Raw genomic sequence first — 24,597 nt, 5'->3', positions numbered from 1 at the left:
TGTTTTTTGGTTACATCATGCATTGGTGCTTATAGTGGTACTGAATTGATGCTTATAGTGATATTACATGACCCTCTGTGCACAAGATGATGGATGTGCCTTGTGTGGCTTGAATAATGACTTTTTTTAATGCCCTACATTTTTTTGCAATTTTTATGTCAGTCTTTTGTAAGTTATTTTATTCCTTGCCTGCTTGGATAAAAGCAGTTCATTCAAGATGGCTGAAATGACTGTTTATTTATATCAGGAGAGAGGAGGTGTCCTGGAGTCTCACCCATTGTGTTATGATGCAAAGAATAAGTGTAGCTGTGAACTCTGGAGGAGAAAACACAGCAGCTGCGGGTGAGAGGGAGATGGAATTCTCCCTCATCTGACCAGTTTTTTCATTGTTTTCCACATGATATTAGGCCACTCTCTGAGCTGCCTGTTGTAATTCCAGTGATGAGATGTTGCAGAAGAGGTTGGTTAGCTCTGCATGTAGACCTTGTCAGTGCTGTTGGACTCCCTGTCTCTGCAATTCTCTTGTTTTAGGAGGTTTCATTATACTGGTGCAAACTTTTTCCCTCTAAAAGCCTTCAGGTTTTCACAATACTTGTAAATGAAATAGATTCAATAAAACAACAATCTCAAACTTTTGGGGAAAAAAATTAATAGGAACCAAGCAAAAGAAGAAATCAAACCAGCTGCTGACACAGCTGTTTCTTTTCTTGTATAATTCAGTATATAAAGGTACCATATGCTGCTTAAAATCATGATGGGAAAGATGAAATAATTTAAGACAATAACAAGAAAATACATGAATTGTCAGCATTCTGTCAGATTTAAAGAATGAAATAGACAGGTGTAGTATTGACATGTTTAACTTTGTGTTGTGTTAGCAGTTTTAGCGAGAACAACTCCTGACACGTGCTGAAGTGATGTGAGAACATTTCTGTGTTGCAGACATTGGAGAAGAAGCTGGGAGATCTGTAGGAGTCCAGCAGCCAGCTTTGCTGAGAGACAGGAGCCTTGGTTCTGCCATGAAAGACTGCCCATATTGTGGAAAAACTTTCAGAACGTCCCACCACTTAAAGGTCCACTTGAGAATACACACAGGTGAGAGGAACAAGTGAGCAATGCTGGCACGAGCCTCGTGTGGGGGGGGTAACATAAATTGTGCTTAGGGGCCTTAATTCCCACTGTAGATTTGGACTTATTAGTTGGAGAAAGTCTTTTGAGAAAGATGTATGACAGTCTTAAATAAAAGCACAAGGAATGTGTTGTTGGATAAAGACCACTTTAATAGAATCATCTTTTCCCAGTTGAGGTTATTTCTGTCTCCTTCCCTGCTTCATCACTGTTTCCTTCAATTACCCTTGTCCTTCAATAGGCATAAGCCTATTGGTTTCAGACTTAGTTATACTAACTGCTTCAAAGGCCTTCCTTAGCATCTGCTTAGGGATTCTGTATGTTTTTCTCAGTTACTATTTTTGTTCCATTTAGCATGCTCATTTTTAACCTCTCACTGTTCATATGAATGCATCAGCTCACAGATCTTTTTTTTTTTTCTCCCCACTAGAACTCACACGAATTAGTACTTGTAAGTAATACAACTTACCTCGCTTTGCACAATGGTAAAATTTCCCATATTTTATTTCAGTAACAATCACTGCATTTTACCCTACAGAGATTTGCTACTGGGCTGGATACTCTGTTTTGGTATTTCTCACACTGGGAGGACTGCCCTCAATACTAATTATTTCTAGTCACTCCATTCAAATTTTAGTATTTCATTTGCTTGAAAGTACATATATGCATGGCAAGGTCCATGTAGAGACACAGTATATGTTTAAGGAGACTTTATCAATAATTAAATTCTGACATAAAATGTTGTAATCCTCAGGTCCTGTTGACATCATTTGAAATTCTGTATATGGTCAATAGGATCCTGTTTTCTTCCAATGTGCATTTCATGGTAGGCTATGGGAGAGTATTTAAAACTTGATATTTGGGACATTTCTCTTTGGAATCAGATGTAATAGGCCCCATAATTTTAGTTTTCTTTTTAAACTATTTTAATTGAATTTCAGAATTTTACTGCTACTTTCCTAATAGGAAGGTAAAATAATTGCATGAAGAAATACATTCCAGTTATACCTCCTGCTTGAAAATATTCACTTTTAATTTTATTTCACTGAAGTACCAGATAAGCAATGCTTCCCTCCCTTCCTAAAATCAGCAATGATGTTCCTCCTATGTGTGTGCATAATACTTAATGTTGGGTTTATGAATGTGAGGCCTGATTTTGAAAAATAGAAAATTAAAATTATTTAAAGGAAAAAATATCATTTTTGAAATGGGAAATTTTTTTCACTGTATTTCCATTTTTTTTTTGTATTGTGGAGTAGGAGTATACCATGCTGAAATTTAAAATGTGGCACCCTTATGTAATTTTGTCTCATTGTATTGCATACTACTTAGGGCAAGAATATTCTTCTCTGTGTGTTGAGCTTTGGTGGTGGGGGAGAAGAAATCCAGTGAAAACCCTATTTGTGTGCTTTCCAATGTTGTAAAAGTAAAGAAATCGTAGTTATTTTATTGGAAGATAATCTTGTAACTCTGGAGGTTAAACAGTTTGACAATTTTAGTATTTGAGAGGCAAAAAAAAAAAAATACTTCAAAGTAACATGAGGTTACCCATCTCTCCATTTTGTTTTACTATACAGTGAGCACTTTGTTCTTATGTTAAACATGGCAGTGATTATACACTTGGTATTTGTGCCTTAGAACTAATGGAAAGTAAATTAATTATAATGGAAATATTCCATAAAAATTGCATATTAATACTGACTAAAGAAAATTAAAACAAGAAAAAATAAACTGTATAATATAAAATTTTTTAAAGAAACTATGGAAACAACAATTTACAATGTATTTAAAAATCATTATAATTTTAAAATAAGTAAAGATCAATTTCCATTAGGTTGAGAACAAAGTATTTGTAAATAATGACAAGAGTATGTTTAAATGAAGCAATGTTTTACATATTAGAAATAATCCTAATAAATAATATAAAAATGTAAATTGGCATATTACTAGAGTTATTAAATAAAAATTAAGTTGCTGTGTAGTAAGTGGAAATGATGTAATAGATACCAATTATTAAACAAATATTGGTTAGCTCATACATCTCAGGGACAGTTTTCTGCCTTTTATGTCACACTCTGTCTTTATTATATGCCTGGATCATATAACTGACTGATAAAAAACACTTTACTGTATTTCTCCACTACATTAACTCAATTACTGTTCTTGTTCTCACAGCACCTGTTTGTTAGAGATGAGCTCAAGCAGTTCAGCAGAAGTCAGGTTCCTTGGAACATCTGTGTGTTTGCAGGCACACGACTGGGCTGGTTTGGTACTCATGCCAAGAGCAGACCCAAAGTCTGATCCAGCCAGGAGGTGCTTCTGTGGCAATTGGCCCAAAAAAGCTGCAGAAGCAGCTTAATCTTGCACAAGAGGAAGAAGCTGTGCTCTGTTTTTTGAAGAATTAGCCAGTGGCTTGGGTTGCTTCTTTTTTTCTGTTGGATATTTCATGGTTGCAACCTACTCCACACCGAGCCCTGGCTTCTGTGTAGTTTGCTATCACATAATAAGCCTGCGAAGGTTAAAAAAAAAAAAACAAAACAAAAACAGACCAAAAAAATAGATCAAAGTTTTATTTAGCATACTCAGTTTTGTCCCAACACAACTGTAGAGGATTTTTCTTATCTAGCTTTGTGATATTCAGGCAGGAAGAGCTTTAAGGGGAAGATAGAAAGATATGATTTCTGATTGTTCCCATGTGGTAAGAGGAAAAGGGCATAATTATGTGAAATCAGTTTCTCCTCTTTCTTGTTCTAAAAACAGTTGATGAGCGAGACACTTCCCTGGGACAGCCCTGAATGGAGAGAGGAAGGATTTTCAGGCCAAAATACTTGTGAGCCTTGAGTCTTAGAGAGGATAGGCAGAGCTCTTCCTGCCCTCTTAGCTGAGCTCTTGGGGCTGTGCTGCCCTCCCAGCTCACACAAAGTCTGGGAGGAGAGGCAGGGGCAGAGTGTCTGTGCACAGCAGTGCCTGGCAGGCAGCTGGGTGCCCTGCCTACTCTGGGAGCCAGCCTCCTTGCTGTAAAACACATAACAGCTTCTCATGCAGCTGAGAAGGCTAGAACACAAAAAAGATTGGAGATGCTCAGTTTTTGTGAAAAAGGAAACCATCAGAGTATCTCAAACCTATAATGTGCCATATGCAGCTGCTTCTAGAGCTGTCATTTTGCCCCACTGGAGGCAGCAACTAAAGGTCCCTTCATTCAGGGAGCTGAGCATCTCCTTTATGTTCCTAAGCCCTTTCAACCCCCCTGAAACCCAGTAAATGCTGTGGGTTCTACATTGCACGCCTTGACCTTTGGACTTTGCAGAAAGAGTTAAGTGTAAGACATTAAAATTTCTTATGTCCTGCCTTTGACAGGGGACATGTTATGTAGGAGCTGGTTACAGATTGGCTCTAGCACCTCTTTGCACCTTGCATTAGCCCTCAGAAGCCACTGCAGATAAGACCAGTTTGGGTTTGTGCTGTTATTAGATGCTCAGGTATATTCCCAATATGACAGACAAAATTAAATCCCTTGAGTAAAGAAAAAAGGATAATGTGTATGAGCAAAGGAGAGATGTTTTGGATTGTGCTAAACAGAAGGAATCTAAGAAAGAGATGAATAGGAAGGAAAAACTTGGCAGGGCTGTATCCATTGACTGAGAGTCTGTTACGATATGTGTGACACACATCGAGCATATATTAGATGTATTATATGCATTTACAGTGTTACTGCATTTTCCCTTGGAAATGTGACTAGCCAATTTTAAACCATGCTTAGATGAACTGATGAAATACAGTAAAAATGGTGCTGTTTTAAATGAATTCAATTCACATTTCCTTCCTAAAAAAAGACTGCCTGTTGCCATTCTCTGAAGGCGCTTGTAGTGGGATGAGCAATATGAATAATTAAGGAAAATGGGTATGTGTGCTCCAAGAGGAGACAATTTTGGTATTGAACATCCTTTATTCTTACATTTCTAAGATGAACTAAAAGGACTTTTCATTTCTCTAGATTCCTCCAGATTTCCCATCCTTAACATTGTACAGCATGCCTTTTCTCCTGTCTTAATGACATCCCAAACTTTTGTTGAAAATAATTGATTGAATTTAAATTTCCTTAAAAGTTTAAGAGGTAATGTTACAGTATAAATTTCCTACCAAACACTAAGTAGGGAAATATCCATTAGTGAAATTAACTACAGTTTCTAGGTAGCTAACAATGTGCAGTATACAGTAGGGCATGGCTAATGAACACTGCAGTGGGTGATATTTCATTATACAAATTAATGCTCACATTTTAATGGGAAAGTCACATAATGAATCTCAGCTTCAGTGACAGCAATTAGAGACACAGATTGTCCCCTTCTGGACAAGGCACTGTTTAGCAATAAGCAGCTGTGTAAAAAGTCTTCAGGTTTACAACGTATATATATGCTTTGGGGGAATTGTGTACAGTTTATATTAATGTACTGAATCTTCCCTGCAAAGTAACAGCCGTATTTATCTCTCTGCATTTTAACTAAGTAAAGACATGTAAAAAGACTAAATAAATATTGCAGATGAGATATAAATAAAGGAAAATATTCAATTATAAAAGTTTATAAAAATTAAAATATTTTATAGTGATGGTGAGTGCACAGATGAAAAATATTTAATAAAACAAGTAAAACCATCAAAATTCTGTCCTTTTACAGGTGGTTTCATCTTATATAATAGAGAAAAATGACTAGTAAAGAAAAGTAGTAAAGAGGAGAAGTTAACTAGTATTTCTGACAAACAGATTAATTGTGTGGTGAAACATGTGCAGGATCCAAAAATAATCCTACAGAACCTTTGATATTCCATTTGGTTTAAAAAGTGTGAAGTGAATGATTAGAATGATAAAAGAAATTACTGTGTAAGAATAGGCATAATAATGAACTAATTAAACCATACAGCAATTCATTTCTAAAATATCTACTGCACAATGGATAAAATAGGTTATCAATAACTGTTTCAATGGTAAAATAAAAAATGCTGGAAAATGTTTTCAATATTTTCATTAAGTAATATTCTCTGGAATTATAAGATGTTTGATTTCATTTGCTTTGCATGAAAGCAAACTGTAGCTTGTTAAGAAATGTGTGGGGTCGAATTGCAATTCACATTGTCCCCAAGTGACTGTCACAGCCCCACTGCAAATGGGGCTGCCAAGTGTTTGAGGTTCTTGCCCTGGTGCAAAGCTGTCACTATACTGAGGAGCAGCACCACGAGGAGCAGAAGGGCACAATCCTCATAAAATCTTATTTAAAAGGGAGAGGGAGTATGGGATGCTGGACAGATTGTTAAGAAGCTGTATGTTAAAGATGAAAAATTAATAGAGAAGATCACAACACTAAGTTTAAATAAATAGAAGTAAAGAAATTTGATAAGGGAAACTAAAAGCAATAGTAAAAACATGTATGTGTCTACAGGGGTTATGGAAAATGGAATAAAATTCTGTAGATCTGGCAGGCCAAACAATTGGTCTCTTATTAATACTGGACAAGAATGGACAAGAAATTATCAACCATGGTATAGAAGACTAAATACTCTTCTGCTCTGTTTTCAGAAAGAAGCATGATGGTTTTCATGAGCATTTTCCAATGACACAGTTATGCTCCCATTAAGTAATAAGGCTGTTATGCTGTAGCCCACTGCATTTTAATATTTTTTAGAGTGAATGAGACTAGATAACTTTTAGAAAAAATCTTTAAAACCCTAGCTTAAGAGTTCTCCAAATTATTTAAGTTCATTGAAAAAAATAACCAAAAATTGCCTTAGAACATGGAGTAAGATCCAGAGCACTTGTAGTGGTAAAACAGCTCTGGCTATTCTTGTATTTCCCAAAAGAAAGAATATTAAGACCTTGAAATTAGGACTATTGTGAAAAAAGTTTGGGGCAAAATTACAGAATGAACTAGTTAGTGAATTGAAAACTGGTAGCATATTTATTTCAATTTTTTTTAATGAAAGGCAGTTTTATCAAGTTCCTTCTCATAAAAGTAGCCTTTTCTATGTGAAAATTCCCCCAGCAAGAACTCAAAAACAACAACAAAACAACCACAAAAAAAAAAAAATCCCCCCCAAAATCAGTATACAAAGATGAAATGGCACATAAACTCTCAGTTCCACAGCAGTGCTTTCAGCTCCATCTATTTGGTATTTCATCATTATTTGGAAGACTATATAAAAATCACTGTTGATAAAATTTACCAGTGGCACAAAAATGGTAAGATGCTAAAAATCATGGGGAGGCACTGATTAGTCACTTAGTCAAGTGGGCTCTTTTCAACAATATGAATTTTAAATCAGCAACATGTAAAGGAAAAAATACTAGAGGCGATGATGAACTGGGCCTGGGACTGTGGTAGAGAAGCAACAGAATATGAGATGTTAGTTGATTGCTAAATCTATGGATGTAAACACAGTCATGGACTGTATAAAATTGCTATCAAGTTGAAATTTCATCAAAGCTTTAGTGGGTACCCATAATTTAAAAGGACACTGAAAAATTGGGAAGGATGTTCCACTCAAGGATGAGAGAAAGTGAAGAAGTGATTGTTTTTCTGTCTGCAAATACCTTCCCTAGGAAATAGACTTTTTAATTTAAAAAAATCTGTTCAATCTAACAGAGAAAAAAGTAGCAATGTTCAGTAGTAGGAAGCAAACACTGGACAAATCCAAGCTAGGAATAAGGCACACATTTTGAGCAGTAAAAATACTTAATCAGTCAAACAGCTTACCTAGGGAAATGCTGGAGTCTTATTCACTGCCATTGTTGAAACATAATTTGTTTAAACTAAAGCAGGTAAGTTTTGTTTCAAAATGTATTTATGCTCTGATGCTGGAATTATCGTGTGAGGATCTTTTGCTTGTGTTGTAGCACAGATAAGACTAGATGATCGTAATTGTCCCTTCTGGTCTTAAAATCTGTAAATCTAGTTATAATCTGGCTGTGGTCTCCCTGCACAGCCCATAGCAGATGGCTCCCCTGACCAATAGGGTCAGATTGTGCTCTGAGCAGGACTGGGGAGCTCCTGCATAGGTCATACAACTGGGTGGTTTATAAACCTGCTACAAAAATAGACCTGTTTCTACTGGGCAACATGTCTGTTTCCAGTTATCTACCAAGATTTTGTGCAGATTTTACAAGCAGCATTGAAATTTTATTGTTTTACTTTATCCTGATATAAAATAGTTCCTCTGAGATATCTTGTGTCTTTTAAACCATAACAGTAGGTAGATCAAAACTGTGATTATGCTGCCCAGATAACATACTCCCTATAAGATTATTTGGACATACTGGAATATTCTCTCATCCTACTCTATTGTGAAAAAGTTTGCAGGCATGCAGACTAGGCCTAGAGAATTAGCAAATTAAGGGTGGCCATTGCCTTTGTGAACAATGAAAAATGACTCTTGGATATGAAATGCAGAAAATTATTTTGAAAAAGTCATGTTCCCTCACTCCTACATGGCAACGTTAATTTATGTGAGCTGATATTAAGTGTTAAATAACTCATCCAGACACTGCTCTTGGCAATAATACCAGGGTAGTCATTACACTAGGATGAATTCTCTGAAACCTTTCCTCAAAGTATGAGACACAAACAGGTTGTCTTCTAACAAGAATCATAGCATACCTCCCTTGTCCCCTGCAGTGTTTTTTGGACATGTAGTACTGCATTTGCTGATAGAATCCTGAAAATTAGTAGTCCTTTGGGTTTTCCATTGAAACTGGCTTGGTTTGAGGTTAGACTGGGATTTTTCCCACAGCAGCTTATAACTCTGTTTTGTCATTTGTACAGGGTCTTATACAGGGTGTAGCTAGTTATTAATTTGAATAGATGAAGTAGCATCTAAATAACTGTACAATTACTGAATTTAGGAAATACTGACAGACGAAATTAAAAATATTCAAAGATGATTGACTCCATCCTACTCCCTTCTCCCAATGCCTGCCCTTGAAATAGCAGCATTTAAGACTGCTTTGAATTAAACTAACCACTGCCAGCATTTGGATCTGGCAGAGAACAGCGAGGTTTGAATAGCTCCCTTTGAACAATGCTGTTTGGCCAGTCCTGTATTGCAAAGGTGGCACAGTGTGTTGCTACATGTTGAGTTCAATTTCAGACCTTCAGCTTTAGATCTCATTTCTAGCCATGTGAGGGGTGGGAGCACCACAGAGGCAGCACACCAAAGCTGGGAGAGATTTGAACTTTTTGTCACACTGTCTCAGTCAGTGTCTTCTTTCAGTCCAATGCTCATGGCATTGGTGGCGAGCTGCGTGCAGATCTCCTCTGCTGAAAGGAAGCTCGCTCGGTGGAGATGCCTTAGAGCAGAAAATGGAATGACTTCAAGGCTTAGCAATTCAAAATAAGAGTATGTTGTGCCCAGGGCTTTAGACTGAAGGTATTTTAGGAGTACAAAACAGAACTAGCATTTTTTCTAGTCAACATTTTAAACTTATTTTTACCTATTCTTACATATGCATACTGCTTTAAGGAGTTTCTGCATGCTTTTAACAACATCACTACAGACTACATTACAAATTTCTCCTTCTCCCTGCAATAGTTCTCCAGCAGTTGATGTAGTGCCTGCAATGCTGGGGCACACTTTTTGATGGTGCCACTTACGTGCAATGCAAACACAATGAACTATCGTTAGAATACAAGGAAGTGCTCAATGTAATAGTGTTAAAGTTTTGCATAAAGGCATAGTGGATGCTGAGGAAGAGCTTTTCAATTAAGAGGAGTGAAAATTCAAAAGTGAGAACATTTAACCCTGTAGAGTCAGGCACTTTTCACCAGTCTCATTATGTCTTAGGCAACACCTGAAGTACTTGTGTCAGATGTCACTAGAGATGCTGACAGTACCTGGTGGAACAAACATCAGAACTGAAAGTGGCTCCAAAAATATTACAGTGATGCTGTAAACCCAGCATCACTGTCTGGCCCTGTTCTGTCTGGCAGCTGGCAGAGTCTGCACACTCTCAAACAGCCTTGCAGAAATGCAAACAAATAGACAGCCAGTGTCTTCTGTCCTCTTGTCCCTGCTCTCAAAGGCCTGTGATGAGTGTGTGCATGCTCAGGTACCCACCTGGGACCAGGGAAGCCCAGACAGGTGTGTTCTGTCTCATGTTTGTGGCTCAATAGGAACTGTTTGCTTTTGCACAACTCCCACTAAACACAACCCCTGCTCCTCATTGGTGAAGCACCAGAGCTTAATTGGGTGATTGCGAAAGACTCAGAAATGTCATTGAAATGTTTAAATCTGATTTCTTCTCTTAAGCTGTGTGGACTGAGACCTAAAGCATGAACCATGCTAATTACTCCCTCTGCTGAGCACCTCTTGTTTGAGGCTCTGCATTTTTCTCCTCTAAAAAAGTCAATTGATGTGTTTGATATAAAGCTCTCACGTCGCACCATTTAGCTTTAGGATTACACTATGGATTTAGAATTTCCACTGCTGGTAAGGTGCTTCAGCCCTGGCTGGACTGCAGCACGGATCCAGCCCCAGTTCCTGTCAGGGAGCTCTCGTGCAGCCCTCCATGGCCATGGAGTGTTCTGGGCTCGCCTCTCATTAGCAAATTCCTGCCATCACTGAGAGGAGCAGCTTCCCAAGTATTTACCAGCCCTTCAATTGAGCCTCTAGCTTAAATAACAGAAGTTTGAAAGCTTTTCAATTTTGTTTTTTAGCAGATTTTGAGGTTATTTGAAAGCGGATAACTTTCCAGCTGGTTTGGTAAACTACATAATATTATACAGCATTTTTACTGTGGAGGAAGTTTTCAAAACAAATGTTTCCATTACACCATTTGGAGAGGTTTGTCTTTGTCTTTTGTATCACTTAGGAAAAAAAGCTACCTAGAAATAGCAGTGTTTTCTTCTTGCAGACCCCCCTCATAGAAACAATTGCCAGTATTGACAGCTTGCAGGTCTTTCAGATTTCTGTCACTTTTAGAGAGGATTTCCATACTTTTTCTTTTAAAAGAATTCTGCACTGCTAACAATGCTCTGCAAAAATTAAGAGATACCTTTGCTTAGATGTACATTCTTTTCAGATATGTCTTTATGACTATATGTGAATATTTATTATATGTGTAAAATCTTCTGCCTCTTTGAAAGTATAGGAAAAACAATAAAAGTTTAGTGTGGGCTTCAAATATTTACTTAATTCATGGAAATCATCTTATATGTTTTAAAACTCTATTCAAGCCAAACCTAGAAAAGTGCTTATGGTAGGTAAATTACACATTTTACTACTTGAGCCTTGGAAATGTCATTAGTACAAAATTAAAGGACTGCAAAAACCAGTAGATAATACTAATTTCAAATACAGAAACTAAATATATTTTGTACTTTTTATTACTCAATTTCTTTTTTACAGACTACTTTTTATTTTAACTATATGTTCTTATATGCTGCAATCATTATGTACTGTAATGATATTAATATTTTATAGAATCTGTATTTATAGTTCTTTATTTAGAAACAATGCAGTAGGTCTGCAGATCTTTGAATCCTTCTGGAATGGTGCCCTCCAAATAATGATAAATTACTTGTGCAGTATGCCATTTGCTAATTATATCCATGATTTACTGCAGAGCAAGACTTAAATCATTCATTTCAGTCTTGCGTAACAGTGCCATAAAATTTTTAGGTTTAAAAATGGTTTCCATGTGTATAATTTAAACAAATTTTAGAGCAATTGTATACACAAAATATTGCAACCATCCATTTGTTACATTCTTTGTCTCCCTTTTTTTTTAACTTGTACTTTTAATGATTACTGTGGTTGAAATTGTTATGCTTCATTTTCATAATCATAGCTTTTAATTCTACAACAGTTTTCTACATGTTAGATTAAGAAAAGGATGGCTAATTGTGTGTAGATACCATGTCATTTCTGAATAGCCCCACATTCTAGAAACCCCTTTTAAAAATACTCAGTTTAAGAATTAGTTTTCAATTAAAGGTGTTTCTTTTTAAGAAATGAATTATTAGTACCAAGATCATGTTTTTAAGCAGCTAATTCTGATTTTTTAATTTCTCCACTCATCCGTAGCCCGAAGTACAGTTAACTCTCTTTATGTTCTCCTCTTTGTCCACACCTATAGGTGAGAAGCCTTACAAGTGTCCACATTGTGACTATGCTGGTACTCAGTCTGCATCCCTCAAATACCACCTGGAACGACACCACCGGGAGCGACAGAACGGAGCAGGACCACTCTCTGGGCAGAGTGCAAGTCAGGAACACAAGGATGAGACACCAAGTAAAAGTTCTGTGTTTATTAGACCAGACATACTGAGAGGAGCCTTCAAGGGACTTCCTGGTATCGACTTCCGCAGCGGCATGGTCTCACAGCAGTGGACGTCAGGAATGCTGTCTTCTGGAGATCAGCAAGGACAAGCAGTTGGCATGTCATCTGAAGGCTCTTCAGAAAATATGAAGGGCTCAGACATATCTTCCAAAGGAACACACTTCTCTGAACTCGGCCGTGCTTACCAGAACATGGTCGGGAACGGTGTGAACTTTCAAGGGTCTTTGCAAGCTTTCATGGACAGCTTTGTCCTAAGTTCTTTGAAGAAAGAGAAAGAAATGAAGGATAAAACTCTCTCAGATCCACTTTCAGCAAAAGCTCTGGGCTCAGACGGTGGTGAGGAGAAGATAAGTAGCAAGTCCTCACAGCGGAAAACAGAAAAGTCGCAATACGAACCTCTGGACTTGTCGGTAAGGCCCGATGCAGCCTCCCTGCCAGGCTCCTCTGTCACTGTACAAGACAACATTGCTTGGCATGGCTGCTTATTTTGTTCCTTTACAACTTCATCCATGGAGCTAATGGCTCTGCACCTCCAAGCCAATCACTTGGGCAAGGCTAAACGTAAAGACATCATAGGCAACAGCAAAGAGCAGTCTAGAGAAGTTTCAGCCTCGGTGAACAAAGTGAGCTTGCTCCCCTCCCCTGTGCAGCCCGGCAAGGAGGCAGGAGTTTCAAACATGCTGAGCCAGCTGGACACAGCTTCTGAGAAAATGACCCAAGGACAAAATAAAGAGACTCTGGGAGAGCAAAAGAGCGCAGCCTGGCCCAGCCACATGGAATCCACTTTTTGTAATTTTACAACAGACTTCTATAAGCAGTTTGGTGTTTATCCTGGTGTTATTGGCACGGGAACACAAAATTCTTGCACCAGTAATGAATCTGAAATAAAAACACAATCTGAAGATGACCCAAATATTCTGCTCTCTGACTCTGTAAATAAAAGTGCTATTGATGACCTTTCTGACATAGCTTCATCTGAGGATATGGAATCTTCCAAGGAAGAAAACATTGAAGATGAGGACATTGACACAGAACCAGATATTATGAATAAGCAGTTGTCTGCCCTAAATAAAGAAAGCAGCGAAGGAGGCGACAATATACAAAGTGCAGTCACCTCACAACCCACACAAGGGCTTATATCACCACTGCCACAAGCTTCAGAAAAGCAGTGGCACAGTCAGAATCTTCTCTCCTCACACGAAACTGCACAAGAAGTGATGAAACCCGAACAAGTTCAGGGTCCACAGGTCCTGGAGAAGCAGATGAACATGTTGTCAGTCCTAAGAGCTTACAGCTCTGATGGCTTAGCAGCCTTTAATGGACTTGCAAGTAGCACAGCAACTAGTGGATGTATCAAGAGACCTGACTTGTGTGGTAAGTTTTAGACCTTCTTTTAGACCATTTCAGAAAACACTTGTGCAGAATCATGAAGCTGCTCTTTAAATATACTTAGTCATGTTTGTTAGTAATACATTTTTTTAAATGTTAAATCCCGTGGGCCAAATTCTTGTCCTATATGTGGTCTACTCCATTGAAATCAGCAGTGCTGCATGCTTACTTAAACAGGATTTTAGAAAGAACCTGCTTTTTAAACTAGAGTAGCAGCAATATAGACTATCTGTGCTAGTGGCATCGGAAGGGGATACTTACTGCTTTAGCATACTCAAAGGAGGAAAAAGTTTTAAAAAATATACATGGTAACTTGCAAACTTTTCAGTATTTTGATATACAAACCCATGAAAAACACTGGATGCTTTGCCAAGCAAACATTGCTTTCTCTCCTTTTTTGCCCCCCTTTCTTTCTTTGGATTGAGGTGTGTTCAGTTACCACAACATTAATGAAATCAAAGGCCAACTGCATGGAATGTGTCTACCTGTGTTGAAAGATTTTATTTTTTCTTTCTCTCTTTTTTTTTTTTTAATTATAATTTTCTGGTTTGGTTCAAAGGCATACATGCAGTACTTGCCCTTGACCATTTCACTATTCTAACTAGCAGTTGTGTAAATTGTGATTTGCCTAATTTAGAGTATGCCTCCAGGTAATTAAAATAACACTCTAAACAAATAAAAACACCTTTTACCCTTTCTAGTCTCTGATTTACAAAACTGCAGTTTTACTCCTTCATATCACACACCTCATATTTATAAGAATTAAAGTTAAATCTATTTGGAACAAATGAGATTGAGGATTTTGTTTTTATTATTTACCTCCTATTTTGTCAGCATAGTGTTTGTTTGGAAGAGATTTTAGAGCGTAAATCCTTTGAAAAACAGTATCACTTTAAAAAGCAGAGTCAGCAAAGGACACAAAAACTTCAGTAATGTTCATTTCACTTAACCTTCAAACTAATCAGAAAACTCATTGTCAGAGCTGAACATACATAATAAAATGTATTCAAGTTAAAAAAAAAAAAAAAGAAAAAGAAAGGAAAACATTATCAACAGTTTTCAAGCCTGACGATTTAAAATGAACCCCTCAATCTGCAAGCACTTAAGAGTGGTTCCCCTGGTTAACCTAAGGTTGGGGGAGCTTTGACTTTACTGGCAGTGTCGATGCCCAAAGCCCTCTCCAGGCCCCTCCCTGCTTTGTTATGTGTATTAGTTGATCTGATAAAAAAAAGTCTGATACCTACACACAGTATCCTTAGAGCATTGTGACTTCACAATATTGCCATTATCTGCCCATATCTGTCATTTAACCAATATCTGCCCAAGTATCCATGTGGCCTTACTTGTAAACTTCTGTGTCTCAGTGAATTAAGGAGCAATTTAGGTAGTTGGAAATATTTCCAGATTCCTCAAAATCAGCATTTATATTATTGAAAAGAGTTAATAGTTTATTTAATTTGCAGCAGGTAAAATCCTACTTGGATTTTTTTTCCATTTGTGGAGTAAAATCACTTAACAATAAAGAAAAAAAATACAACAGAGAAATTACTGTCTAAACAAAGAAATTAAAAAAATATAGAAAACTAAGATTAGCTGCTTTCTGCAAAATATCTTTATACTTTCTCATAGGCATAAGATTTTTAAAACAACAACAGGAAAAAACCCTCTAATATTATTATTGAAATGAGGTCATGTTACTTCCATTAGTTTTTTGTTTCATCTTCCAATCAATTCAACAGACATTTTATGATAGCTTGGGTTTATATGATTTTAAAGACCATATCCCTTTCACAAGCTCTGCCCAGTGATAATGGATTTGACTTGAAGTATGAAGGAAAAAAGAGAAACAACAGAAGCTTCTCTGTTCTAATTTTTAAGCCATTTTTTAATCGAAAATGCAGTGGGAGTCCTTCTGTCTCCCCCCTCCAAAAATAGCTTTTTAAAATTCTTTTCTGTCATTCTATTGGTGCTTGTAGAACATAAGTATAACGGTTGATTATTTAAATACATTATTTCTTTTTTCTCAATATCATCCACAGAAAAGTGGATGAGTATGAACAAGCCCCATGTCAGTAGCTCTTTTTTTTTGTTTGATTGGCTTGGACACCACCCACTTGAAACTAGTGGTTTTGGGGGGAGTTTTCATTTTCTCAGTGACATTTTATACTGTGAAATCACACTCCATCTGTGCATGTTAATGTGGGGAGTCCCACCTGATGTTTCTGCACTTGCAGATTAGCAATCAGGAGCACCCTGTTCATTTGTTAGCCTTCCTTCCTTTCCTCCTGCACGAAGCCCATGACCAAAGTCATGGTTCTCTTTGTCTATCCCACTGCCTGGGAGATGAGAAAACTTGAGACACACATCCAGCATCTGATTTCAGGCCATGATTCTTATGTTCCTTTTGTGTTTGGGGAGACTCCATGCATTTGTGTTTCTTTTTACAGCCAGTGGTGTGTGTGTTGTTGACATCAAGAGAAAACATTGATGCATTTGATAACAGTCCTTGCACACTCAGAGAGAAAGGCACAGTGCTCTTTCCATAGTCAGAATACAGAGGAAATAAAATTGAAATAAAATATTTCAGCTTCAGTAAGTTGAGATTGCTTCTTTGGCTGGCCATGCTAATTGAGTTGAATTTCTGGCTGCAATCAGAAATTCAGCAATCCATGTGGATAATTTTTAGATGGCAGATTTTACCCTAAGATAGTAGGTTAGCTTTTAAGCAAAAATCTTGGCACAAAAATAGTTTTGCTTCTAGAGGAGAATGCCACCAACTCACATTGTTGTTTCAGAAAGTGGCTGCATGTGTGGAAGCAGTCCTCAGTTTCCCTGTCATGGAGAATGAGAGAGACTGATGATGTACACATAATTCATTTATGCTCCTATCATGCTTCAGGCTGCAGAGATGAAAGACACAATTAGGAAAGAACCATAATTACTGCATAATAAAGAAATTTTCATGTCAAAATGCTACTGAGAAAAAATCACGAATTTTTTGTCATATTTCTCCTTATACAGCAGAATGAACAGAAAGAAAAAAAAGGGCATTGTTAATTTTAGAGTTACTCCTGAACTGTACTTGGTTTTGGAGTCTCAGGTGATTCTACCTAGGAGTGGATCTTGTTAATGTTGCTGGCACTCAGTTCCTAAGAAGATGATAGGTCTTTCCTTGCTGATTGGCAGCAAGTAGCCTAATGGAAGGGCAGATCCAAGGTCCATGGCTTGGGAGCTGTTTTGAGCATCTGTGTACTCTGCTTTCACAGCCCTTGCTGATTTGACAAGTTAAGCTTGGAGGTTCTAGATCTATTTTGTACTTACGTTTTGAAAGATCTGTTTTCCTTTCCATTTACGCTCTTCTCTTTTTCTACTTGTCTTCCCACATACATGTAGTTGCATCACAATAATGTTCTACCTTCTGTTCCAATACCTTAATTTACTTGTGATTTGTGCACAAGGCCATTTATGACAAGACCCTATCCCTTCTCTCTCTCCTGCCCTTTAAATTTCTCTGCCTTGTGACCAAGATAGTAAAATTTCCCTACTTGCATTTGCTACTTGTGAAGTACTTAGGCTTTCAAAGGAGAACTGATGAGCTACAGAACCACTGGCCAGATATAGTCCTGGGTGTTAGCTGGCTGCTTAATGGGTTAGTGCTATTCAATCCACACTTAATGATGTCCAAAAGTATTAGTTCCATGTTGTCTCTAAATCTAATTTGCTTCCATTCATGCTTGCTTTCCTCTGCAATTAGTGCTGTTTTCTCCTGCACAGGCTCCACCCCATTATCACTTTCAGTGTATGAAAACAGGGCAGGGCCCCACTGATGCATGGGAGCAGTTTTGGAGTTCTGATCCTGCAAAAGGCTGAGCACTTTCAGTTTCCTTTGCAGCAGAAATCTTTCAGCATTGCACAGAATTATTAAAATGTTCAGCATTGTAACTTTCTGAAATACCTTCCAAATGTGGAACTGCAGCGCAGACAAGAGGGCTGGGCAAGGGGAAGATCAATTGTGGCAGATTATTACAGCTTTATTGTCACATAATTATAGTGCTCTACCCCAATGTTTAAATAGTGAATTTAGTTATTGTAAATTGCTTATTGCCACAGGTGTCAAAACCAGAAAGATCATAATGCTAACCCCGTCAGAGCTACCACCAACACATAAAACGCGGAAAAAGATTTTTAATTATTTGCGATGGCTTCACCTGAATCCTTATTGCAGAACTTTTAAATTAAAAAATCTGTATTAAAAAGCAAAAGGCCTGATATATCCAAGCTCTAGGACAGCTCTGAGGCAATGGAAGGTCATCCTACTGCAGCAAATTGTAGTACTGCCCATTTACAATATCATGTAACACACTTAAGGAATGCTTTGTCCTGATCTGCAGTTGGAGGAGTAACCAGAATATTCTTTTCTTTCAAGGCAGAATGAAATGATATGGAAGTTTTACAGCAGGATTTTCTTTACCCCATTATTGTGCTTTTGAAGAGATTTCTTAGTTCCAGTTAGGAGGTCCAAGGCCAGCTTTCAGAGTACAAACTGTTCCTCTGAACAGGAGATCAGCACCTCGGCCCCCGCCTGGGTTTCAGACACACTTCTGGATGTCACAGTGCCATTTGCATGGCAATATCAAACCAAACTCATATGGCTTGCTTCCTTTTTTTAATTAACTGGGAATGCCAGTGATCCAGCGAAGTTTGTGTTGCTGGATAAAAGGGCTGGTCTGTGAATAGCATTGTATTTGCCAAATGGTTCGCTAGTCATTTCAGTACAAACAAATGGATGGTGTCTGTAAGTCTGCAAACACTGTTGACATTTAGCCTTGTTTATGTTACTTTCCTTTTGCTGCATATTTTTGGCTAGAAGAGATACTGTCTGAATCAACATTGACTTCCTAAGCAGAAGCTAAGGGCCCAGTCTTGCATCCCTCATTCCTGATGAGTAACGCTACTTACAAGACTAAGGATTGCAGAATCAGGTCCTATGTTTATTTGACTTTAAATTTCATTGCTATTTTCATGTACTTTAATTTGATTGTGTTTTGTTGTATCAGAAATCGGTCAGGTGACAAGTTCGGTATCACCATTTTGTTTACTGTTGAAAACTTTTAGTTCTTACCATTCTTCATACTGTGGTGTGACATTCCCATTCCATTTATGTTTCTGGAAATTAACCCCTAAAAGATCTGATACAGCTAAGTGCTGAGTACCTCCTATTCCCACAGAGACTGGAGGCATTCAGTCCCTCCTAGCACCACATCTGAAAGGGGGATTGTGTTTGCAAAAGGAGGCCTTGGTATGTGCCTTGATTTCAGACATCAGTGGCCAGCCGCACCAAGGCAAATCCCTAGCACAGAAAGGCTTTTCTTTTCTTTGCAGAGACAAAATAATGATGTAAGCTTAGAGCTGTATGATTTTTTGCTCTAAGTTTCATCTCCCAAACAATATATTCTTATTGTTTTTGTCATATCCAGGTCAAATTTAAATTATAATTTAGGATTAGGCAGAGGCATAGAGATGTTTCCAGGTCTTTCCAAAATGAGACAATGCTCTGGTTTGTGTTTTGGTTCAGGAATACACATTCTTGTGTCTGAGGTATAGTATTTCCTATAAGTACTCATAAACATGAGCAATTTAGACATTCTTGTAAGTCAAAACTAAGTGTACGATTAATACCTATTATGAGGCCAATTTTAAACAATTAATTTGACAGCAATTATAATTTTATGTTACAGGCTTTCAGGAATAAATAACCAAATTCATCTTTGTAATCTAAGGAACCTAGGATATCTTTATGCAGAGATGATCTTGTTATGCACAGTATTGCATATCTGGAATTTCTGAGTTTTGCTCCCACCTATCTAGATGCCTGTAGTGCCAGGGATAAATAATTACCTGAGGCTTATTAATTGTATCAGCAAAGAAAAAAATATATACCTTAAGTGTAAGCATTAATATATGTATACACAATACATCCACAATATATAACAAACCATCATAATAGTACAAAAATAGAGGTCCTGAATATGTTCTGTTATTTATGTTTGGCAAGCTTAGGGAATGGACTTTAGTATGAGTGAAAATTCTCTTAACATTTTTAAGGTTATTTATTGTCATTTCTATTTGAGTTTTTAATGGTCCTGTATTTTGTAATGCTTTAGCAGGAACAAATACTGTAGTTATCTTTTTTCATATTCTTTAAGCAATATTTCTAGCTTAATATATTGTGCCAGGTTTTCCAATATTAACCAAGAAAGACAGTAAAATTCAATGAACAGCACTCTGACATCCACAATTTAAAACCTGTGATTGAAGTGAAATGTGTAAACTTCTAGTGGGTTATCATGTGCTTTGGAATAGAGTATTGTTGGAAGTAATTAGAAAATATATTACGGTTTCCTGGTAATGAAGGTATGTAAGTTTTAATAATTGTTGCTTTCTGAATAAGTGTCAAACTATATCTTTAAATGTATATGGAGTTACAAGTTAGGTCACTTCTGAATGGAATGTAAAACAATACTAAAATGCTTCAATAACTTATCTCAGTGTTGCTAATAAAAAAAAAGCTGTTAACCATTAGTGCAGTTTTGAGTCATTTTGTTGATTAATTCAAGAATACTCTGAGAAACTGTTGTATCTTTTGGTAGACCAAAGACCACTCATGCAATCCACAGTTGTTTGATGCTTTGAGAGAAAAACTCTACATAGCTTCTTGTTGGCCTTGTGAATGATATTTATTAAAAATCCCATCTTTTAAGCATTAGAACGGTGCCATATATGGTTAGGCAGGTATATTAGGGGGGGCAGTAGACTTGTTTCCTCTGTCACAGAAAGTAACTTGGGCATGTGGGAGCTGTTTCTCCTCTGTCACCATTAAAATCCAGTAGAAATTTTTGTGGATGGCGCTGGGTCGAAAATGAGCAGTGTGGGTGGATTAAGTGTGTAAATATCAGTGCTGGGGTGCTCGGCCAGGGTGAGCCAAATACAGGATTCTAATGCTGCAGCTGGAAATGCAGACTTAGTGAGTGATGGGTGTGCAAGGCCTGTCCCAGTGGAGAAATACAATGATCATACAGAAAGAGTGATCCTTCTTGGGTAATCCTGCTCAGCCTTTCTGAAGTCACAGCTCAAATCCTGTTCACTTTGGTTTCCCGTGGGAAGAATGTGCGAGGAGCATCCTGAGAACAGCCCCCCTCCCCAGGGCCACATAGGATTCTCCTGAGGCAAAGCAAGCATAGGAGAGCAAGCAGCCAGCCTTGCCAGTGCCAGTAGCACCACCCAGGTCCATGGTAAGTGCTTCCAGGATGGGGTCCCTGACAGGTGGCCCACTGTCCGGAGCACCGCTGAGCATCCAGTGGGAGCTAAAGGAAAACATGGCTGGGGCTCCCGGTGTCACGTCTTCATTAATGCTCTCCCTTCTGAATAGCATATTGGTACTTTTTATTTATTCCACAAAAACACCATGAGTCAGGACCTGACATTTTAGTGTTCTGTGTCATACTGAGAAAAATCTGTGGTTCAGCAGTAGGACAATTATATTATTTTGGAAGGGCTAGAAATAATACAGCATTTGTGAGACAACTGTAACATTTATCCAGACTCAGTGTGACATTGTTCTTCCTTTTATTTGGAGAGCACTTCCAAAAAAGTATCAACTAGGAGCACAGAAAAAAAAAAAAAAAAAAAAGACAAGAAAAAGTGGCAATTATGAATCCATTTAACCCCCATTGGGTATAATCTCATTTTGTATAGTACCGTTGGCTGTTCCATGCCTAAACTTCTATGCAGTGAGCTGTGAATATAGTCCTTATTGTCCTGTGGGCAATATGACTAAGGAAAAAATATCTCTGTATTACAATGGATCATTTGTCTGAATGGCATAACCTAAGGTCCATAACATCAAATCTAAAGTTGTAATTATACAGCTGCAGTCACACCACTCAAGTGAAGGCTGTGTCAGCACTTGTATTATATAAGGAATCCTGTTTTCAAGGGTTGATGAGTCATTTGCAAAAAACATTTATCACTAAACAATTGTTCTGATTGTTCTGAAGCAACATCTAGGTATAGGCCTTTCCCCATGGTCATATCTTCTGCAGTATGCCATGGTGTACTTTGTTAGTGAGTGTATCTTTTTTGAGCTTGAAAGTTACCTAGAAAGTTTGCAGATTTATGCAGTCTGATTATTGTAAGAACATCAAGTGGGAAAAAACCCAGGGTGGCCAAGGTCTCCACTAACAAGGATTGTAACAGGTGAAATTTGTCTTTCTCAGAAATTATAAAATTTCAGGGAATTTTATATCAGTTTGTCATCCCTGATTTTGCTTCAATTTCTTGGGTCTGAATGCTTCCTTAGAAGACCTGGTCACAATTTTGGTTTTTGAGCTGTCTTGAAATTGAGCCTCTCAAGCTCACAGTAACTGTCACTGCCACTTGAATCAGCCTCTCATTTGCTGGCGAGGAGCAGACAAGAAAGAGGTTTATTTACAGCAGCACCACAGAGGTGAACCGGGAGCACTCCGCACCCCTCCCACACGAATATCAAAGGATTACATTTAGGATTGAGACCAAATACTGGGATCAAGACCAGATACTGGAAACCACAGCGATTTTCCTACTACGTGAGATTTCTAGATAGGTCTTGTGGGTGTGAGTGATTTCAGCTGAGAGAGGCTCCTGTCCAGAGCAGTGCCATTTACAAACAGGTGTCCCTGAAGCCACCCCCACGTCAGGCACTTGCACCCAGGCTGCCTCGCCCGCCCCATTGTCCGGGGGCGAGACGAAGGCCAGCCAGTTCCTTTAAGCCGATCTCCTCTGATCCGGGGCGTCTGTAGCGCCGTTCCCTGCATAGAACAGCCATTGTTCAGCTGCAGAGCAACAGTGGGGTAGAAAATAGCATGCCATGCTGGGGATCAGAGAGGGAATTGTTCCTTAATTATCTCTTACTGAAGGAAAAACCCAAGGCATATCCCGATATGTGGCATGACTCTGTCAGAACACGAGTCTTTTAAAAATGATTTGGGGAGGGGGGGAATCCCATTCAGAAGCTGGCAATCCTCACTTCTCCTGCAGATCTACCTGTGATTCACTCACTGACCATGGAAAGAAATAAGTTTTCCGCTTTGGATTCTACATTACAAAATGGAAAATAATAGTATTTATCTCCCTGGTAGGAGTGCTGTGAGGATAAATGAATTAATTAATGTTTGTAAAGCACTTTGAAGATGAAGAACATTATATAAGTCCTCAGTGTACAAATGCTTCCTTCTCTGACATAACTACAGTAAGCTATGAAAACTTCCTGCTGAAAATAAACACACGTTGCAAATAGGGGTTGGGTGTGTACATGGCTGCGGTGCCCCAGCGGTGTGGGTGAGCCTGACTTCCCGAGCAGCCCAAGAACCCATCACCAAAACCTCTCTTACTCCTGCCCGTGCCCAGCAATAGTGCTCAGGACTCTCTGCAGCAGCTGTGGCATGCTTTGACCATAATATCTTTTCACCAAATCCATGAATTTTTACCTCAGGCCTCTTTGGGGTGCCAGCTGGACCGAGCTGGCAGGTTTTGGCCATCACCACATCACACCAGCCCCAGCCACGGCAGGCAATGGCTCAGCAGTGTCTGCTGGACTGCTCCCTCCCACCCACTGCTGCACCTCTTTGTCAGGGCTGAGGTCCTGCCACACTGTCTGCCACAGTTTTCCCCTCATGTTCAGGGCCGGTGTGACTGGTCCCCATGGGGCTCAGAAGGTCCCAGTCTGGTGGCTGAATTGGCTCTTGTGTGGTTTTTTTATTGAATGTCAACGATTTCAGTCTGCAACTTGGAAGTTAAAATTTTTCTTGCCTATTATTCAATGTCTCCATCCTGTGTTAGTCCTTGCTCCTTTATTTATTTATTTATTTATTTTTAAAAATCAAACCAGGAACTGTGTTTGACCCCAAAATTCTCACATGAATAACAAGGCAAATTAGGAGGATGCAGGGAAGAAAAACCAACACTTCAGCCATATAGAAATGGGACACTTATCAAGAGAGACAAATAAGAAAAGGTTTGTGCATTGAGATGAACAGGTTAAAGATGAAATTCAGAATTTCTTTGGGGGTCTCCTCAATTCACAGCTGCCACACAGATCAATTTGAGAACCTTAGAAAAAGGCCACTTTAGCCCTGATTGTGTCTCGTTTCAATTTTCCCTTTGCACACCTAACCGTGTTCCAGTCTGTGTGCTTGGTTCTATTTTAAATCCTTTCAGATTATGCTTGTTAACCTGTTGCTGGCTCAGCCTGCCAGCTGGAGTGCAGAGCAGAGCAGTGTGCTGTTCCTGGGGGCTGGAGAGCCCCCGCCCTGCTCCCCACCACCAGCAGCTGAGGGCTCTGCTCTCCCTGCTGGGAGTTTGAAGAGGGTGACAGCTTTTACCCAGCAAAATTTGCTGCCATGCCATGTTCATCCAGATGCGAAACACATCAAGACACATCACGGGCACAACCAGACATCCCCAAGCCCTGGCCAGCTCCAACAAGCACCCAGCGGTGCCGCTGGGTTTTCCATCCCCTGACAGGAGAACTGTTTAATAATGGGAGGGCTTGTGGGTATATTCACTAATCATTATATAACTGTACATTGGGGTGAAAAAGAAGAAAACAAACCAGAAAAGCTTTCCCAAAGGATAGAGGTGGGAATCCCATTAACATGACGGCTCCCTCTTTAGTTGCCAAAATGATTGACAGCAGGATAAGGTCAGAAGATGAAAAC

At 38.5% G+C, this 24,597-nt stretch overlaps 1 protein-coding gene across 41 annotated transcripts in view; it reads left to right on the top strand.

The window, feature by feature from the left end:
* Positions 1–24,597, top strand: part of ZNF536 (zinc finger protein 536) — a 361,403-nt gene that overhangs the window by 228,133 nt on the left and 108,673 nt on the right. For 38 of the 41 annotated variants that reach the window (XM_021540651.4, XM_085589489.1, XM_085589497.1 and 35 more), the window contains 2 exons: positions 943–1,095; positions 12,251–13,828. In XM_021540651.4, the coding sequence (XP_021396326.3) occupies positions 943–1,095; positions 12,251–13,828 (1,731 nt within the window). Of the gene's footprint in view, positions 1–942; positions 1,096–12,250; positions 20,423–24,597 lie in introns of those variants that run through there. The other 3 variants (XM_021540779.4, XM_021540772.4, XM_085589501.1) reach the window with 3 other exon arrangements.

This window comes from Lonchura striata, chromosome 11, assembly GCF_050655825.1.
Source record: "Lonchura striata isolate lonStrDom1 chromosome 11, ASM5065582v1, whole genome shotgun sequence".
Taxonomy (NCBI): Eukaryota; Metazoa; Chordata; class Aves; order Passeriformes; family Estrildidae; genus Lonchura; species Lonchura striata.
This window is presented reverse-complemented; position numbering and strand designations above follow the sequence as displayed.